Consider the following 19,937-nt stretch of genomic DNA (forward strand, 5'->3'; position numbering starts at 1 on the left):
GGGAGGGACTAATGTCTACTGTATCACAGGGAGGGACTAATGTCTACACAGGGAGGGACTAATGTACTCACAGGGAGGGACTAATGTCTACTGTATCACAGGGAGGGACTAATGTCTACTGTATCACAGGGAGGGACTAATGTCTACTGTATCACAGGGAGGGACTAATGTCTACTGTATCACAGGGAGGGACTAATGTCTACTGTATCACAGGGAGGGACTAATGTATCACAGGGAGGGACTAATGTCTACTGTTACACAGGGAGGGACTAATGTCTACTGTATCACAGGGAGGGACTAATGTATCACAGGGAGGGACTAATGTCTACTGTATCACAGGGAGGGACTAATGTCTACTGTATCACAGGGAGGGACTAATGTATCACAGGGAGGGACTAATGTCTACTGTTACACAGGGAGGGACTAATGTATCACAGGGAGGGACTAATGTCTACTGTTACACAGGGAGGGACTAATGTCTACTGTATCACAGGGAGGGACTAATGTCTACTGTATCACAGGGAGGGACTAATGTCTACTGTATCACAGGAGGGACTAATGTCTACTGTATCACAGGGAGGGACTAATGTCTACTGTATCACAGGGAGGGACTAATGTCTACTGTATCACAGGGAGGGACTAATGTCTACTGTATCACAGGGAGGGACTAATGTCTACTGTATCACAGGGAGGGACTAATGTCTACTGTATCACAGGGAGGGACTAATGTATCACAGGGAGGGACTAATGTCTACTGTATCACAGGGAGGGACTAATGTCTACTGTATCACAGGGAGGGACTAATGTCTACTGTATCACAGGGAGGGACTAATGTCTACTGTATCACAGGGAGGGACTAATGTCTACTGTATCACAGGGAGGGACTAATGTCTACTGTACCACAGGGAGGGACTAATGTCTACTGTATCACAGGGAGGGACTAATGTCTACTGTATCACAGGGAGGGACTAATGTCTACTGTATCACAGGGAGGGACTAATGTCTACTGTATCACAGGGAGGGACTAATGTACTGTACACAGGGAGGGACTAATGTCTACTGTACACAGGGAGGGACTAATGTCTACTGTATCACAGGGAGGGACTAATGTCTACTGTATCACAGGGAGGGACTAATGTCTACTGTATCAGGGAGGGACTAATGGGAGGGACTAATGTCTACTGTATCACAGGGAGGGACTAATGTCTACTGTATCACAGGGAGGGACTAATGTCTACTGTATCACAGGGAGGGACTAATGTCTACTGTTCACACAGGGAGGGACTAATGTCTACTGTATCACAGGGAGGGACTAATGTAATGTATCACAGGGAGGGACTAATGTCTACTGTATCACAGGGAGGGACTAATGTCTAATGTATCACAGGGAGGGACTAATGTCTACTGTACACAGGGAGGGACTAATGTATATCACAGGGAGGGACTAATGTCTACTGTATCACAGGGAGGGACTAATGTCTACTGTATCACAGGGAGGGACTAATGTCTACTGTACCACAGGGAGGGACTAATGTCTACTGTATCACAGGGAGGGACTAATGTATCACAGGGAGGGACTAATGTCTACTGTTACACAGGGAGGGACTAATGTCTACTGTATCACAGGGAGGGACTAATGTCTACTGTATCACAGGGAGGGACTAATGTCTACTGTATCACAGGGAGGGACTAATGTCTACTGTATCACAGGGAGGGACTAATGTACTGTATCACAGGGAGGGACTAATGTCTACTGTATCACAGGGAGGGACTAATGGGGACTAATGTCTACTGTTACACAGGGAGGGACTAATGTCTACTGTATCACAGGGAGGGACTAATGTCTACTGTATCACAGGGAGGGACTAATGTCTACTGTATCACAGGGAGGGACTAATGTCTACTGTACACAGGGAGGGACTAATGTCTACTGTATCACAGGGAGGGACTAATGTCTACTGTATCACAGGGAGGGACTAATGTCTACTGTATCACAGGGAGGGACTAATGTCTACTGTATCACAGGGAGGGACTAATGTCTACTGTACCACAGGGAGGGACTAATGTCTACTGTATCACAGGGAGGGACTAATGTCTACTGTATCACAGGGAGGGACTAATGTCTACTGTATCACAGGGAGGGACTAATGTCTACACAGGGAGGGACTAATGTCTACTGTACACAGGGAGGGACTAATGTATCACAGGGAGGGACTAATGTCTACTGTCTCACTGTAGGGACTAATGGGAGGGAGGGACTAATGTATCACAGGGAGGGACTAATGTCTACTGTTACACAGGGAGGGACTAATGTCTACTGTATCACAGGGAGGGACTAATGTCTACTGTATCACAGGGAGGGACTAATGTCTACTGTATCACAGGGAGGGACTAATGTCTACTGTATCACAGGGAGGGACTAATGTCTACTGTATCACAGGGAGGGACTAATGTCTACTGGGGAGGGACTAATGTCTACTGTATCACAGGGAGGGACTAATGTCTACTGTATCACAGGGAGGGACTAATGTCTACTGTATCACAGGGAGGGACTAATGTCTACTGTAATGTCACAGGGAGGGACTAATGTATCACAGGGAGGGACTATCACAGGGAGGGACTAATGTATCACAGGGAGGGACTAATGTCTACTGTTACACAGGGAGGGACTAATGTATCACAGGGAGGGACTAATGTCTACTGTATCACAGGGAGGGACTAATGTATCACAGGGAGGGACTAATGTCTACTGTTACACAGGGAGGGACTAATGTCTACTGTATCACAGGGAGGGACTAATGTATCACAGGGAGGGACTAATGTCTACTGTTACACAGGGAGGGACTAATGTCTACTGTACCACAGGGAGGGACTAATGTCTACTGTATCACAGGGAGGGACTAATGTCTCACACTAATGTATCACAGGGAGGGACTAATGTCTAATGTCTACTGTATCACAGGGAGGGACTAATGTCTACTGTATCACAGGGAGGGACTAATGTCTACTGTATCACAGGGAGGGACTAATGTCTACTGTATCACAGGGAGGGACTAATGTCTACTGTATCACAGGGAGGGACTAATGTCTACTGTACACAGGGAGGGACTAATGTCTACTGTATCACAGGGAGGGACTAATGTCTACTGTATCACAGGGAGGGACTAATGTCTACTGTATCACAGGGAGGGACTAATGTCTACTGTATCACAGGGAGGGACTAATGTACCACAGGGAGGGACTAATGTCTACTGTTACACAGGGAGGGACTAATGTCTACTGTATCACAGGGAGGGACTAATGTATCACAGGGAGGGACTAATGTCTACTGTATCACAGGGAGGGACTAATGTCTACTGTATCACAGGGAGGGACTAATGTCTACTGTATCACAGGGAGGGACTAATGTCTACTGTATCACAGGGAGGGACTAATGTCTACTGTATCACAGGGAGGGACTAATGTCTACTGTATCACAGGGAGGGACTAATGTCTACTGTATCACAGGGAGGGACTAATGTCTACTGTACCACAGGGAGGGACTAATGTCTACTGTATCACAGGGAGGGACTAATGTCTACTATATCTCAGGGAGGGACTAATGTCTACTGTATCACAGTACAGGGAGGGACTAATGTCTACTGTATCACAGGGAGGGACTAATGTCTACTGTATCACAGGGAGGGACTAATGTCTACTGTTACACAGGGAGGGACTAATGTCTACTGTATCACAGGGAGGGACTAATGTCTACTGTATCACAGGGAGGGACTAATGTCTACTGTTACACAGGGAGGGACTAATGTCACTGGGAGGGACTATCACAGGGAGGGACTAATGTCTACTGTATCACAGGGAGGGACTAATGTCTACTGTATCACAGGGAGGGACTAATGTCTACTGTATCACAGGGAGGGACTAATGTCTACTGTATCACAGGGAGGGACTAATGTCTACTGTATCACAGGGAGGGACTAATGTCTACTGTATCACAGGGAGGGACTAATGTCTACTGTATCACAGGGAGGGACTAATGTCTACTGTATCACAGGGAGGGACTAATGTCTACTGTATCACAGGGGGAGGGACTAATGTCTACTGTATCACAGGGAGGGACTAATGTCTACTGTATCACAGGGAGGGACTAATGTCTACTGTATCACAGGGAGGGACTAATGTCTACTGTATCACAGGGAGGGACTAATGTCTATCACAGGGAGGGACTAATGTCTATCACAGGGAGGGACTAATGTCTACTGTATCACAGGGAGGGACTAATGTACCACAGGGAGGGACTAATGTCTACTGTTACACAGGGAGGGACTAATGTCTACTGTATCACAGGGAGGGACTAATGTCTACTGTATCACAGGGAGGGACTAATGTCTACTGTATCACAGGGAGGGACTAATGTCTACTGTATCACAGGGAGGGACTAATGTCTACTGTATCACAGGGAGGGACTAATGTCTACTGTATCACAGGGAGGGACTAATGTCTACTAATGTCTACACAGGGAGGGACTAATGTCTACTGTATCACAGGGAGGGACTAATGTCTACTGTATCACAGGGAGGGACTAATGTATCACAGGGAGGGACTAATGTCTACTGTATCACAGGGAGGGACTAATGTCTACTGTATCACAGGGAGGGACTAATGTCTACTGTTACACAGGGAGGGACTAATGTCTACTGTATCATAGTACAGGGAGGGACTAATGTCTACTGTATCACAGGGAGGGACTAATGTCTACTGTATCACAGGGAGGGACTAATGTCTACTGTATCACAGGGAGGGACTAATGTCTACTGTTACACAGGGAGGGACTAATGTCTACTGTATCACAGGGAGGGACTAATGTCTACTGTATCACAGGGAGGGACTAATGTACTGTATCACAGGGAGGGACTAATGTCTACTGTACACAGGGAGGGACTAATGTCTACTGTATCACAGGGAGGGACTAATGTCTACTGTATCACAGGGAGGGACTAATGTCTACTGTATCACAGGGAGGGACTAATGTATCACAGGGAGGGACTCTATGTATCACAGGGAGGGACTAATGTCTACTGTACACAGGGAGGGACTAATGTCTACTGTACACAGGGAGGGACTAATGTCTACTGTATCACAGGGAGGGACTAATGTCTACTGTATCACAGGGAGGGACTAATGTCTACTGTATCACAGGGAGGGACTAATGTCTACTGTACACAGGGAGGGACTAATGTCTACTGTATCACAGGGAGGGACTAATGTCTACTGTATCACAGGGAGGGACTAATGTCTACTGTATCACAGGGAGGGACTAATGTCTACTGTATCACAGGGAGGGACTAATGTCTACTGTATCACAGGGAGGGACTAATGTCTACTGTTACACAGGGAGGGACTAATGTCTACTGTATCACAGGGAGGGACTAATGTCTACTGTATCACAGGGAGGGACTAATGTCTACTGTATCACAGGGAGGGACTAATGTCTACTGTATCACAGGGAGGGACTAATGTCTACTGTATCACAGGGAGGGACTAATGTCTACTGTATCACAGGGAGGGACTAATGTATCACAGGGAGGGACTAATGTCTACTGTTACACAGGGAGGGACTAATGTCTACTGTACACAGGGAGGGACTAATGTCTACTGTATCACAGGGAGGGACTAATGTCTACTGTATCACAGGGAGGGACTAATGTACCACAGGGAGGGACTAATGTCTACTGTACCACAGGGAGGGACACAGGGAGGGACTAATGTCTACTGTATCACAGGGAGGGACTAATGTCTACTGTTACACAGGGAGGGACTAATGTCTACTGTATCACAGGGAGGGACTAATGTCTACTGTATCACAGGGAGGGACTAATGTCTACTGTATCACACAGGGAGGGACTAATGTCTACTGTATCACAGGGAGGGACTAATGTCTACTGTATCACAGGGAGGGACTAATGTCTACTGTATCACAGGGAGGGACTAATGTCTACTGTATCACAGGGAGGGACTAATGTCTACTGTATCACAGGGAGGGACTAATGTCTACTGTATCACAGGGAGGGACTAATGTCTACTGTATCACAGGGAGGGACTAATGTACTGTTACACAGGGAGGGACTAATGTCTACTGTATCACAGGGAGGGACTAATGTATCACAGGGAGGGACTAATGTCTACTGTTATCACAGGGAGGGACTAATGTCTACTGTATCACAGGGAGGGACTAATGTCTACTGTATCACAGGGAGGGACTAATGTCTACTGTATCACTAGGGGAGGGACTAATGTCTACTGTATCACAGGGAGGGACTAATGTCTACTGTATCACAGGGAGGGACTAATGTCTACTGTATCACAGGGAGGGACTAATGTCTACTGTTACACAGGGAGGGACTAATGTCTACTGTATCACAGGGAGGGACTAATGTCTACTGTATCACAGGGAGGGACTAATGTACTGTATCACAGGGAGGGACTAATGTCTACTGTATCACAGGGAGGGACTAATGTCTACTGTATCACAGGGAGGGACTAATGTCTACTGTTACACAGGGAGGGACTAATGTCTACTGTATCATAGTAATGTCTACTGTTACACAGGGAGGGACTAATGTCTACTGTATCACAGGGAGGGACTAATGTCTACTGTATCACAGGGAGGGACTAATGTCTACTGTATCACAGGGAGGGACTAATGTCTACTGTATCACAGGGAGGGACTAATGTATCACAGGGAGGGACTAATGTATCACAGGGAGGGACTAATGTCTACTGTTACACAGGGAGGGACTAATGTCTACTGTATCACAGGGAGGGACTAATGTCTACTGTATCACAGGGAGGGACTAATGTCTACTGTATCACAGGGAGGGACTAATGTATCACAGGGAGGGACTAATGTACCACAGGGAGGGACTAATGTCTACTGTATCACAGGGAGGGACTAATGTCTACTGTATCACAGGGAGGGACTAATGTCTACTGTATCACAGGGAGGGACTAATGTCTACTGTATCACAGGGAGGGACTAATGTCTACTGTTACACAGGGAGGGACTAATGTCTACTGTATCACAGGGAGGGACTAATGTCTACTGTATCACAGGGAGGGACTAATGTATCACAGGGAGGGACTAATGTCTACTGTATCACAGGGAGGGACTAATGTCTACTGTATCACAGGGAGGGACTAATGTCTACTGTTACACAGGGAGGGACTAATGTCTACTGTATCACAGGGAGGGACTAATGTCTACTGTATCACAGGGAGGGACTAATGTCTACTGTATCACAGGGAGGGACTAATGTCTACTGTTACACAGGGAGGGACTAATGTATCACAGGGAGGGACTAATGTCTACTGTTATCACAGGGAGGGACTAATGTCTACTGTACCACAGGGAGGGACTAATGTCTACTGTATCACAGGGAGGGACTAATGTCTACTGTATCACAGGGAGGGACTAATGTATCTACTGTATCACAGGGAGGGACTAATGTCTACTATCACAGGGAGGGACTAATGTCTACTGTAATGTCTACACAGGGAGGGACTAATGTCTACTGTATCACAGGGAGGGACTAATGTCTACTGTATCACAGGGAGGGACTAATGTCTACTGTATCACAGGGAGGGACTAATGTCTACTGTTACACAGGGAGGGACTAATGTCTACTGTATCACAGGGAGGGACTAATGTCTACTGTATCACAGGGAGGGACTAATGTATCACAGGGAGGGACTAATGTCTACTGTATCACAGGGAGGGACTAATGTCTACTGTATCACAGGGAGGGACTAATGTCTACTGTTACACAGGGAGGGACTAATGTCTACTGTATCATAGTACAGGGAGGGACTAATGTCTACTGTATCACAGGGAGGGACTAATGTCTACTGTATCACAGGGAGGGACTAATGTCTACTGTATCACAGGGAGGGACTAATGTCTACTGTTACACAGGGAGGGACTAATGTCTACTGTATCACAGGGAGGGACTAATGTATCACAGGGAGGGACTAATGTCTACTGTTACACAGGGAGGGACTAATGTCTACTGTACCACAGGGAGGGACTAATGTCTACTGTATCACAGGGAGGGACTAATGTCTACTGTATCACAGGGAGGGACTAATGTATCACAGGGAGGGACTAATGTACCACAGGGAGGGACTAATGTCTACTGTATCACAGGGAGGGACTAATGTCTACTGTTACACAGGGAGGGACTAATGTCTACTGTATCACAGGGAGGGACTAATGTCTACTGTATCACAGGGAGGGACTAATGTCTACTGTACCACAGGGAGGGACTAATGTCTACTGTATCACAGGGAGGGACTAATGTCTACTGTTACACAGGGAGGGACTAATGTCTACTGTATCACAGGGAGGGACTAATGTCTACTGTATCACAGGGAGGGACTAATGTCTACTGTATCACAGGGAGGGACTAATGTCTCCTGTACCACAGGGAGGGACTAATGTACCACAGGGAGGGACTAATGTCTACTTGGATGATTTGGGCACATGCTCTCATTTAGGGTACTTCAGTTATCTGTGATGCCATATATATATAATCTGGACATACCTAGCCAGTCCGCCATCACCTCTCTCAAGAAAACGTCTCAGTCAATAATAAAATGGAAAACATTGCCTTTGTTGTCGTCTCCAGGGGCCCACTCAAAGGGTAGTGACTGGTCCCACGGTGGGCAGCCTGGCTATAGTGCCAGGAGGAGCATGCAACAACCTGTACCTGGTACCACCTCTGTCTGAAGAAGACATGACAGCAGGTGATTATATACACACACCACTATCATTATCCTGTACCTGTACCTGGTACCACCTCTGTCTGAAGAAGACATGACAGCAGGTGATCATATACACCCCACTCATTATCATAGCCACATTATCACTATCACACTATCATTATCCCAACCTCACTATCATTATCCCAACCACACTACCACTATCATTATCCCAACCACACTACCACTATCATTATCCCAACCACACTACCACTATCATTATCCCAACCTCACTACCACTATCATTATCCCAACCTCACTATCATTATCACAACCACACTACCACTATCATTATCCCAACCTCACTATCATTATCCCAACCACACTACCACTATCATTATCCCAACCTCACTACCACTATCATTATCACAACCACACTACCACTATCATTATCCCAACCTCACTATCATTATCCCAACCACACTACCACTATCATTATCCCAACCTCACTACCACTATCATTATCACAACCACACTACCACTATCATTATCCCAACCTCACTATCATTATCCCAACCACACTACCACTATCATTATCCCAACCTCACTATCATTATCCCAACCACACTACCACTATCATTATCCCAACCACACTACCACTATCATTATCCCAACCTCACTATCATTATCCCAACCACACTACCACTATCATTATCCCAACCACACTACCACTATCATTATCCCAACCTCACTATCATTATCCCAACCACACTACCACTATCATTATCCCAACCTCACTATCATTATCCCAACCACGCTACCACTATCATTATCCCAACCTCACTATCACTATCACAGCCCCACTATCACAGCCCCACTATCATTATCACAGCCCCACTATCATTATCACAGCCCCACTATCACTATCACAGCCCCACTATCACTATCACAGCCCCACTATCACTATCACAGCCCCACTATCACTATCACAGCCCCACTATCATTATCACAGCCCCACTATCATTATCACAGCCCCACTATCACTATCACAGCCCCACTATCATTATCACAGCCCCACTATCACCATCACAGCCCCACTATCATTATCACAGCCCCACTATCACAGCCCCACTATCATTATCACAGCCACACTATCATTATCACAGCCCCACTATCATTATCACAGCCCCACTATCACTATCACAGCCCCACTATCATTATCACAGCCCCACTATCATTATCACAGCCCCACTATCACTATCACAGCCCCACTATCACAGCCCCACTATCACAGCCCCACTATCACAGCCCCACTATCATTATCACAGCCCCACTATCATTATCACAGCCCCACTATCACAGCCCCACTATCATTATCACAGCCCCACTATCACAGCCCCACTATCACAGCCCCACTATCACTATCACAGCCCCACTATCATTATCACAGCCCCACTATCATTATCACAGCCCCACTATCACTATCACAGCCCCACTATCATTATCACAGCCCCACTATCACAGCCCCACTATCACTATCACAGCCCCACTATCACTATCACAGCCCCACTATCACTATCACAGCCCCACTATCATTATCACAGCCCCACTATCACTATCACAGCCCCACTATCATTATCACAGCCCCACTATCACTATCACAGCATATCACAGCCCCACTATCACAGCCCCACTATCATTATCACAGCCCCACTATCACAGCCCAGCCCCACTATCATTATCACAGCCCCACTATCACAGCCCCACTATCATTATCACAGCCCCACTATCATTATCACAGCCCCACTATCATTATCACAGCCCCACTATCACAGCCCCACTATCACAGCCCCACTATCACAGCCCCACTATCACTATCACAGCCCCACTATCACTATCACAGCCCCACTATCATTATCACAGCCCCACTATCACAGCCCCACTATCACTATCACAGCCCCACTATCACTATCACAGCCCCACTATCATTATCACAGCCCCACTATCACAGCCCCACTATCACTATCACAGCCCCACTATCATTATCACAGCCCCACTATCACAGCCCCACTATCACAGCCCCACTATCACTATCACAGCCCCACTATCATTATCACAGCCCCACTATCACAGCCCCACTATCACTATCACAGCCCCACTATCACTATCACAGCCCCACTATCATTATCACAGCCCCACTATCATTATCACAGCCCCACTATCATTATCACAGCCCCACTATCACAGCCCCACTATCACTATCACAGCCCCACTATCATTATCACAGCCCCACTATCATTATCACAGCCCCACTATCATTATCACAGCCCCACTATCATTATCACAGCCCCACTATCACAGCCCCACTATCACTATCACAACCCCACTATCACAGCCCCACTATCATTATCACAGCCCCACTATCATTATCACAGCCCCACTATCATTATCACAGCCCCACTATCACAGCCCCACTATCATTATCACAGCCCCATCATTATCATTATCACAGCCCCACTATCATTATCACAACCCCACTATCACAGCCCCACTATCATTATCACAGCCCCACTATCATTATCACAGCCCCACTATCATTATCACAGCCCCACTATCACTATCACAGCCCCACTATCACAGCCCCACTATCATTATCACAGGCCCACTATCACTATCACAGCGCCACTATCATTATCACAGCCCCACTATCATTATCACAGCCCCACTATCACTATCACTCACAGCCCCACTATCATTATCACAGCCCCACTATCACAGCCCCACTATCACTATCACAGCCCCACTATCATTATCACAGCCCCACTATCACAGCCCCACTATCATTACAGCCCCACATCACCACAGCCCCACTATCACAGCCCCACTATCATTATCACATCCCCACTATCACAGCCCCACTATCACAGCCCCACTATCACTATCACAGCCCCACTATCACAGCCCCACTATCACTATCACAGCCCCACTATCACAGCCCCACTATCACTATCACAGCCCCACTATCACTATCACAGCCCCATTATCACAGCCCCACTATCACTATCACAGCCCCACTATCATCACAGCCCCACTATCATTATCACAGCCCCACTATCACAGCCCCACTATCACTATCACAGCCCCACTATCACAGCCCCACTATCATTATCACAGCCCCACTATCACAGCCCCACTATCACTATCACAGCCCCACTATCACAGCCCCACTATCATTATCACAGCCTATCACACATATCACAGCCCCACTATCACAGCCCCACTATCACTATCACAGCCCCACTATCATTATCACAGCCCCACTATCACACCCCCACTATCATTATCACAGCCCCACTATCACAGCCCCATCTATCACAGCCCCACTATCAGCCCCACTATCACAGCCCCACTATCACAGCCCCACTATCACAGCCCCACTATCACAGCCCCACTATCACTATCACAGCCCCACTATCATTATCACAGCCCCACTATCATTATCACAGCCCCACTATCATTATCACAGCCCCCCACTATCACTATCACAGCCCCACTATCATTATCATAGCCCCACTATCATTATCACAGCCCCACTATCACAGCCCCACTATCACTATCACAGCCTCACTATCACAGCCCCACTATCACAGCCCCACTATCCACTATCACAGCCCCACTATCATTATCACAGCCCCATCATATCATTATCACAGCCCCACTATCTCAGCCCCACTATCACAGCCCCACTATCACAGCCCCACTATCACTATCACAGCCCCACTATCACAGCCCCACTATCACAGCCCCACTATCATTATCACAGCCCCACTATCACTATCACAGCCCCACTATCATTATCACAGCCCCACTATCACTATCACAGCCCCACTATCATTATCACAGCCCCACTATCATTATCACAGCCCCACTATCATTATCACAGCCCCACTATCACTATCACAGCCCCACTATCATTATCACAGCCCCACTATCATTATCACAGCCCCACTATCATTATCACAGCCCCACTATCACAGCCCCACTATCATTATCACAGCCCCACTATCACAGCCCCACTATCACAGCCCCACTATCACAGCCCCACTATCATTATCACAGCCCCACTATCACTATCACAGCCCCACTATCACTATCACAGCCCCGCACTATCATTATCACAGCCCCACTATCATTATCACAGCCCCACTATCACTATCACAGCCCCACTATCATTATCACAGCCCCACTATCACTATCACAGCCCCACTATCACTATCACAGCCCCACTATCATTATCACAGCCCCACTATCATTCATATCACAGCCCCACTATCACTATCACAGCCCCACTATCACTATCACAGCCCCACTATCATTATCACAGCCCCACTATCATTATCACAGCCCCACTATCACAGCCCCACTATCATTATCACATCCCCACTATCACAGCCCCACTATCACAGCCCCACTATCACTATCACAGCCCCACTATCACAGCCCCACTATCATTATCACAGCCCCACTATCACAGCCCCATCACAGCCCCACTATCACTATCACAGCCCCACTATCACTATCACAGCCCCACTATCATTATCACAGCCCCACTATCACTATCACAGCCCCACTATCACAGCCCCACTATCATTATCACAGCCCCACTATCACAGCCCCACTATCATTATCACAGCCCCACTATCACAGCCCCACAGCCCCATCACTATCACAGCCCCACTATCACAGCCCCTATCACTATCACAGCCCCACTATCACAGCCCACACCCCATCACACAGCCCCACTATCACAGCCCCACTATCACAGCCCCACTATCATTATCACAGCCCCACTATCATTATCACAGCCCCACTATCACTATCACAGCCCCACTATCATTATCACAGCCCCACTATCACAGCCCCACTATCACTATCACAGCCCCACTATCATTATCACAGCCCTATCACTATCACAGCCCCACTATCACTATCACAGCCCCACTATCACTATCACATCACAGCCCCACTATCACTTATCACAGCCCCACTATCACTATCACAGCCCCACTATCACTATCACAGCCCCACTATCACAGCCCCACTATCATTATCACAGCCCCACTATCACAGCCCCACTATCATTATCACAGCCCCACTATCACAGCCCCACTATCACTATCACAGCCCCACTATCACAGCCCCACTATCACAGCCCCACTATCACAGCCCCACTATCACAGCCCCACTATCACAGCCCCACTATCACTATCACAGCCCCACTATCATTATCACAGCCCCACTATCATTATCACAGCCCCACTATCACAGCCCCACACTATCACAGCCCCACTATCACAGCCCCACTATCATTATCACAGCCCCACTATCACTATCACAGCCCCACTATCATTATTATCACAGCCCCACTATCACTATCACAGCCCCACTATCACTATCACAGCCCCACTATCACTATCACAGCCCCACTATCATTATCACAGCCCCACTATCATCAGCCCCACTATCACAGCCCCACTATCACAGCCCCACTATCACAGCCCCACTATCACTATCACAGCCCCACTATCATTATCACAGCCCCACTATCACAGCCCCACTATCATCACAGCCCCACTATCACTATCACAGCCCCACTATCATTATCACAGCCCCACTATCACTATCACAGCCCCACTATCATTATCACAGCCCCACTATCATTATCATTATCACAGCCCCACTATCACAGCCCCACTATCATTATCACAGCCCCACTATCACTATCACAGCCCCACTATCACTATCATTATCCCCACTATCACAGCCCCACTATCATTATCACAGCCCCACTATCATTATCACAGCCCCACTATCATTATCACAGCCCCACTATCACAGCCCCACTATCATTATCACAGCCCCTATCACTATCATTATCACAGCCCCACTATCATTATCACAGCCCCACTATCACAGCCCCACTATCATTATCACAGCCCCACTATCACAGCCCCACTATCACAGCCCCACTATCACTATCACAGCCCCACTATCATTATCACAGCCCCACACTATCACAGCCCCACTATCACTATCACAGCCCCACTATCACTATCACAGCCCCACTATCATTATCACAGCCCCACTATCACTATCACAGCCCACTATCATTATCACAGCCCCACTATCATTATCACAGCCACACTATCACAGCCCCACTATCATTATCACAGCCCCACACTATCCCACTATCACAGCCCCACTTATCACAGCCCCACTATCACAGCCCCACTATCATTATCACAGCCCCACTATCATTATCACAGCCCCACTATCACAGCCCCACTATCACAGCCCCACTATCATTATCACAGCCACACTATCACAGCCCCACTATCACAGCCCCAGCCCCACTATCATTATCACAGCCCCACTATCATCACAGCCCCACTATCACAGCCCCACTATCACAGCCCCACTATCACAGCCACACTATCATTATCACAGCCCCACTATCACAGCCCCACTATCACAGCCCCACTATCACAGCCCAGCACTATCACATCACAGCCACACTATCATTATCACAGCCCCACTATCACAGCCCCACTATCACAGCCACACTGTCATTATCACAGCCCCACTATCATTATCACAGCCCCACTATCACTATCACAGCCCCACTATCACTATCACAGCCCCACTATCACTATCACAGCCCCACTATCACTATCACAGCCCCACTATCATTATCACAGCCCCACTATCACTATCACAGCCACACTGTCATTATCACAGCCACACTGTCATTATCATTGCCGTAACCACACCATCATGATCATTATCTCAGCCAGTCACTGATGGTACAGTCTGCTGTATTGATTGAGGTCTCATGCATCGTTCTATCACATTGCCTGTTGCTGTGGTGTTGCAGGCATTGCCAGTCTCCTGGAGAAGGGTCTAACCTCCTCAGAGAAGGGTTTAACCAGAGATCTGTTCTGGACTGCTGTCCGCCCCACGGCTGCTCCGTTACACCGCAGAGAAGAGAGTTGCTCCTCCAAGATAGGTCAGTTCTTCATGTTTTTTCCCTTTTAAGCAGACGCTCTTATACCCAGAGCAACTTGCAGTATAGACATTTCATATGTTCTTTTCTCCGTCCTGGTCCCCCCCCCGTGGGAATCAGACCCACAACCCCGGGGCGTTGCAAGAGCCGTACTCGGAACAACTGAGTCACACTTAAAATGTCACTTAAAACGTCCCGGAGTAGAGTAGGAGTTCTGATCTAGAATCAGTTTTAAAATATAGACACTTAAAATGACACTTAAAACGTCCCGGAGTAGAGTAGGAGTGCTGATCTAGAATCAGTTTTAAAATATAGACATTTAAAATGACACTTAAAACGTCCCGGAGTAGAGTAGGAGTTCTGATCTAGAATCAGTTTTGCCCTTTAGATTATAATGAATACAGCTCTGTGGGCTCGACGTCCGCCAATAGCCAGGGTGTTCATACTGCTCTGTGGGCTCGACGTCCGCCAATAGCCAAGGTGTTCATACTGCTCTGTGGGCTCGACGTCAGCCAATAGCCAGGGTGTTCATACTGCTCTGTGGGCTCGACGTCAGCCAATAGCCAGGCTATTCATACTGCTCTGTGGGCTCGACGTCAGCCAATAGCCAGGGTGTTCATACTGCTCTGTGGTCTCGACGTCAGCCAATAGCCAGGGTGTTCATACTGCTCTGTGGGCTCGACGTCAGCCAATAGCCAGGGTGTTCATACTGCTCTGTGGGCTCGACGTCAGCCAATAGCCAGGGTGTTCATACTGCTCTGTGGGCTCGACGTCAGCCAATAGCCAGGCTATTCATACTGCTCTGTGGGCTCGACGTCAGCCAATAGCCAGGCTATTCATACTGCTCTGTGGGCTCGACGTCAGCCAATAGCCAGGGTGTTCATACTGCTCTGTGGGCTCGACGTCAGCCAATAGCCAGGGTGTTCATACTGCTCTGTGGGCTCGACGTCAACCAATAGCCAGGGTGTTCATACTGCTCTGTGGGCTCGACGTCAGCCAATAGCCAGGGTGTTCATACTGCTCTGTGGGCTCGACGTCAGCCAATAGCCAGGGTGTTCATACTGCTCTGTGGGCTTGACGTCAGCCAATAGCCAGGGTGTTCATACTGCTCTGTGGGCTCGACGTCAGCCAATAGCCAGGGTGCCAATAGAAAAGTTCAGCGCAGTATGTAGTCATAGGTTTGTGATCCTGATCTGTCATTGTTGTGTTCTGATGTCCTAACCGAACACAGTTCTGGATAGACAGTACAGAGAGGTTCTGTTCAGACAGTACAGAGAGGTTCTGGTTAGACAGTACAGAGAGGTTCTGATGTCCTAACCGAACACAGTTCTGTTCAGACAGTACAGAGAGGTTCTGTTCAGACAGTACAGAGAGGTTCTGATGTCCTAACCGAACACAGTTCTGGTCAGACAGTACAGAGAGGTTCTGGTCAGACAGTACAGAGAGGTTCTGAAGGCCTAACCTAACACAGTTCTGGTCAGACAGTACAGAGAGGTTCTGGTCAGACAGTTCAGAGAGGTTCTGGTCAGACAGTACAGAGAGGTTATGTTCAGACGGTACAGAGAGGTTCTGGTCAGACAGTACAGAGAGGTTCTGGTCAGACAGTACAGAGAGGTTCTGTTCAGACAGTACAGAGAGGTTCTGGTCAGACAGTACAGCGAGGTTCTGTTCAGACAGTACAGAGAGGTTCTGTTCAGACAGTACAGAGAGGTTCTGGTCAGACAGTACAGCGAGGTTCTGTTCAGACAGTACAGAGAGGTTCTGTTCAGACAGTACAGAGAGGTTCTGGTCAGACAGTACAGCGAGGTTCTGTTCAGACAGTACAGAGAGGTTCTGGTCAGACAGTACAGAGAGGTTCTGTTCAGACAGTACAGAGAGGTTCTGAAGTCCTAATCTAACACAGTTCTGGTCAGACAGTACAGAGAGGTTCTGTTCAGACAGTACAGAGAGGTTCTGATGTCCTAACCGAACACAGTTCTGTTCAGACAGTACAGAGAGGTTCTGTTCAGACAGTACAGAGAGGTTCTGAAGTCCTAACCTAACACAGTTCTGGTCAGACAGTACAGAGAGGTTCTGTTCAGACAGTACAGAGAGGTTCTGGTCAGACAGTACAGGGAGGTTCTGTTAAGACAGTACAGAGAGGTTCTGGTCAGACAGTACAGAGAGGTTCTGGTCAGACAGTACAGAGAGGTTCTGAGGGCCTAACCTAACACAGTTCTGGTCAGACAGTACAGAGAGGTTCTGGTCAGACAGTACAGAGAGGTTCTGGTCAGACAGTACAGAGAGGTTCTGAGGGCCTAACCTAACACAGTTCTGGTCAGACAGTACAGAGAGGTTCTGGTCAGACAGTACAGAGAGGTTCTGGTCAGACAGTACAGAGAGGTTCTGAGGGCCTAACCTAACACAGTTCTGGTCAAACAGTACAGAGAGGTTCTGGTCAGACAGTACAGAGAGGTTCTGGTCAGACAGTACAGAGAGGTTCTGGTCAGACAGTACAGAGAGGTTCTGAGGGCCTAACCTAACACAGTTCTGGTCAGACAGTACAGAGAGGTTCTGGTCAGACAGTACAGAGAGGTTCTGGTCAGACAGTACAGAGAGACTGTTCTCATGTAGACTAAAAGGCTCAGACAAGAGATTACATTTACTGTTTGTTCTATACTTGATTATTCTCGACACGTTTGGCCCATAATCTTATAGTGTCTTAGAGTAGGAGTCTTTTCTTTTGAAATGATAATAAATGGACCGGGGGGGGGACCTGATCCTAGATCAACACTCTGACTATGAAAGGCTTGTGGCTATGTGGCCCTGTGGGGGGGCCACATAAGGCTTTTATGAATACAGGACCCCCCCCCCCTACAGGATCTCAGTTACATGCACTATGTCATTGTTATTCTGTGTTCTGACACCTCCAACTAATCCGGTTATCATACAGGACAGAGAAACACCATTCTCACATGAGACTGGAGAGTCCCAGACAGAGATGCTGCTAATGCTTGGTTGGGCACGGAGAAAAGAGCCCTCTCTCCTCGGGAACAGATCGCTGATGTGAAAGCAGCTTGGCATGGGAGCCCTGTGGCCCTGTGGTCCTGTGGCTGTGGCCCTCTGGCTATGTGGCCCTCTGGCTATGTGGCTATGTGGCCCTGTGACTATGTGGCCCTGTGGCTATGTGGCCCTGTGGCTATGTGGCCCTCTGGCTATGTGGCCCTCTGGCTATGTGGCTATGTGGCCCTGTGGCTATGTGGCCCTCTGGCTATGTGGCCCTGTGGCCCTGTGACTATGTGGCCCTGTGACTATGTGGCCCTCTGGCTATGTGGCCCTCTGGCTATGTGGCCCTCTGGCTATGTGGCCCTGTGGCTATGTGGCCCTGTGGCTATGTGGCCTGTGGCTATGTGGCCCTCTGGCTATGTGGCCCTCTGGCTATGTGGCCCTGTGGCCCTGTGACTATGTGGCCCTGTGACTATGTGGCCCTGTGGCTATGTGGCCCTCTGGCTATGTGGCCCTCTGGCTATGTGGCCCTGTGGCTATGTGGCTATGTGGCCCTGTGACTATGTGGCCCTGTGACTATGTGGCCCTCTGGCTATGTGGCCCTCTGGCTATGTGGCCCTGTGGCTATGTGGCCCTGTGGCTATGTGGCTATGTGGCCCTGTGGCTATGTGGCCCTGTGGCCCTGTGGCTATGTGGCCCTCTGGCTATGTGGCCCTGTGGCCCTAAGACTATGTGGCCCTGTGACTATGTGGCCCTGTGACTATGTGGCCCTGTGGCTATGTGGCCCTCTGGCTATGTGGCCCTCTGGCTATGTGGCCCTGTGGCTGGCCCTGTGCCCCACTATGTGGCCCTCTGGCTATGTGGCCCTCTGGCTATGTGGCCCTGTGGCATCTGGCTATGTTATCATTGCCCTAACCACACCATCCCTGATCTTATCATGCCCCACTGATGTGTTCTGGCTATGTGGCCTCTGGCTATGTGGCCCTGTGGCTGTGGCCCTGTGGGGGGGCCTGATCCTGGATCCCTCCTACTCTGAAAGGCTTGTGGCTATGAGAATACCCCCCTACAGGATCTCAGTTACATGCACTATGTCTGTGTTCTGACACCTCCAACTAACCGGTTATCATACAGGACA

At 48.5% G+C, this 19,937-nt stretch overlaps 1 protein-coding gene across 1 annotated transcript in view; it reads left to right on the forward strand.

Moving 5' to 3' along the window:
• The window catches only part of iqch (IQ motif containing H), a 245,774-nt gene that overhangs the window by 27,345 nt on the left and 198,492 nt on the right, over window positions 1-19,937 (forward strand). Inside the window, exons 6-7 of the mRNA XM_065002854.1 lie at window positions 8,682-8,799; window positions 15,689-15,820. Of these exons, the coding sequence (XP_064858926.1) occupies window positions 8,682-8,799; window positions 15,689-15,820 (250 nt within the window). The remainder of the gene's footprint in view (window positions 1-8,681; window positions 8,800-15,688; window positions 15,821-19,937) is intronic.

Source organism: Oncorhynchus nerka, linkage group LG17, assembly GCF_034236695.1.
Source record: "Oncorhynchus nerka isolate Pitt River linkage group LG17, Oner_Uvic_2.0, whole genome shotgun sequence".
In the NCBI taxonomy this organism is placed as follows: domain Eukaryota; kingdom Metazoa; phylum Chordata; class Actinopteri; order Salmoniformes; family Salmonidae; genus Oncorhynchus; species Oncorhynchus nerka.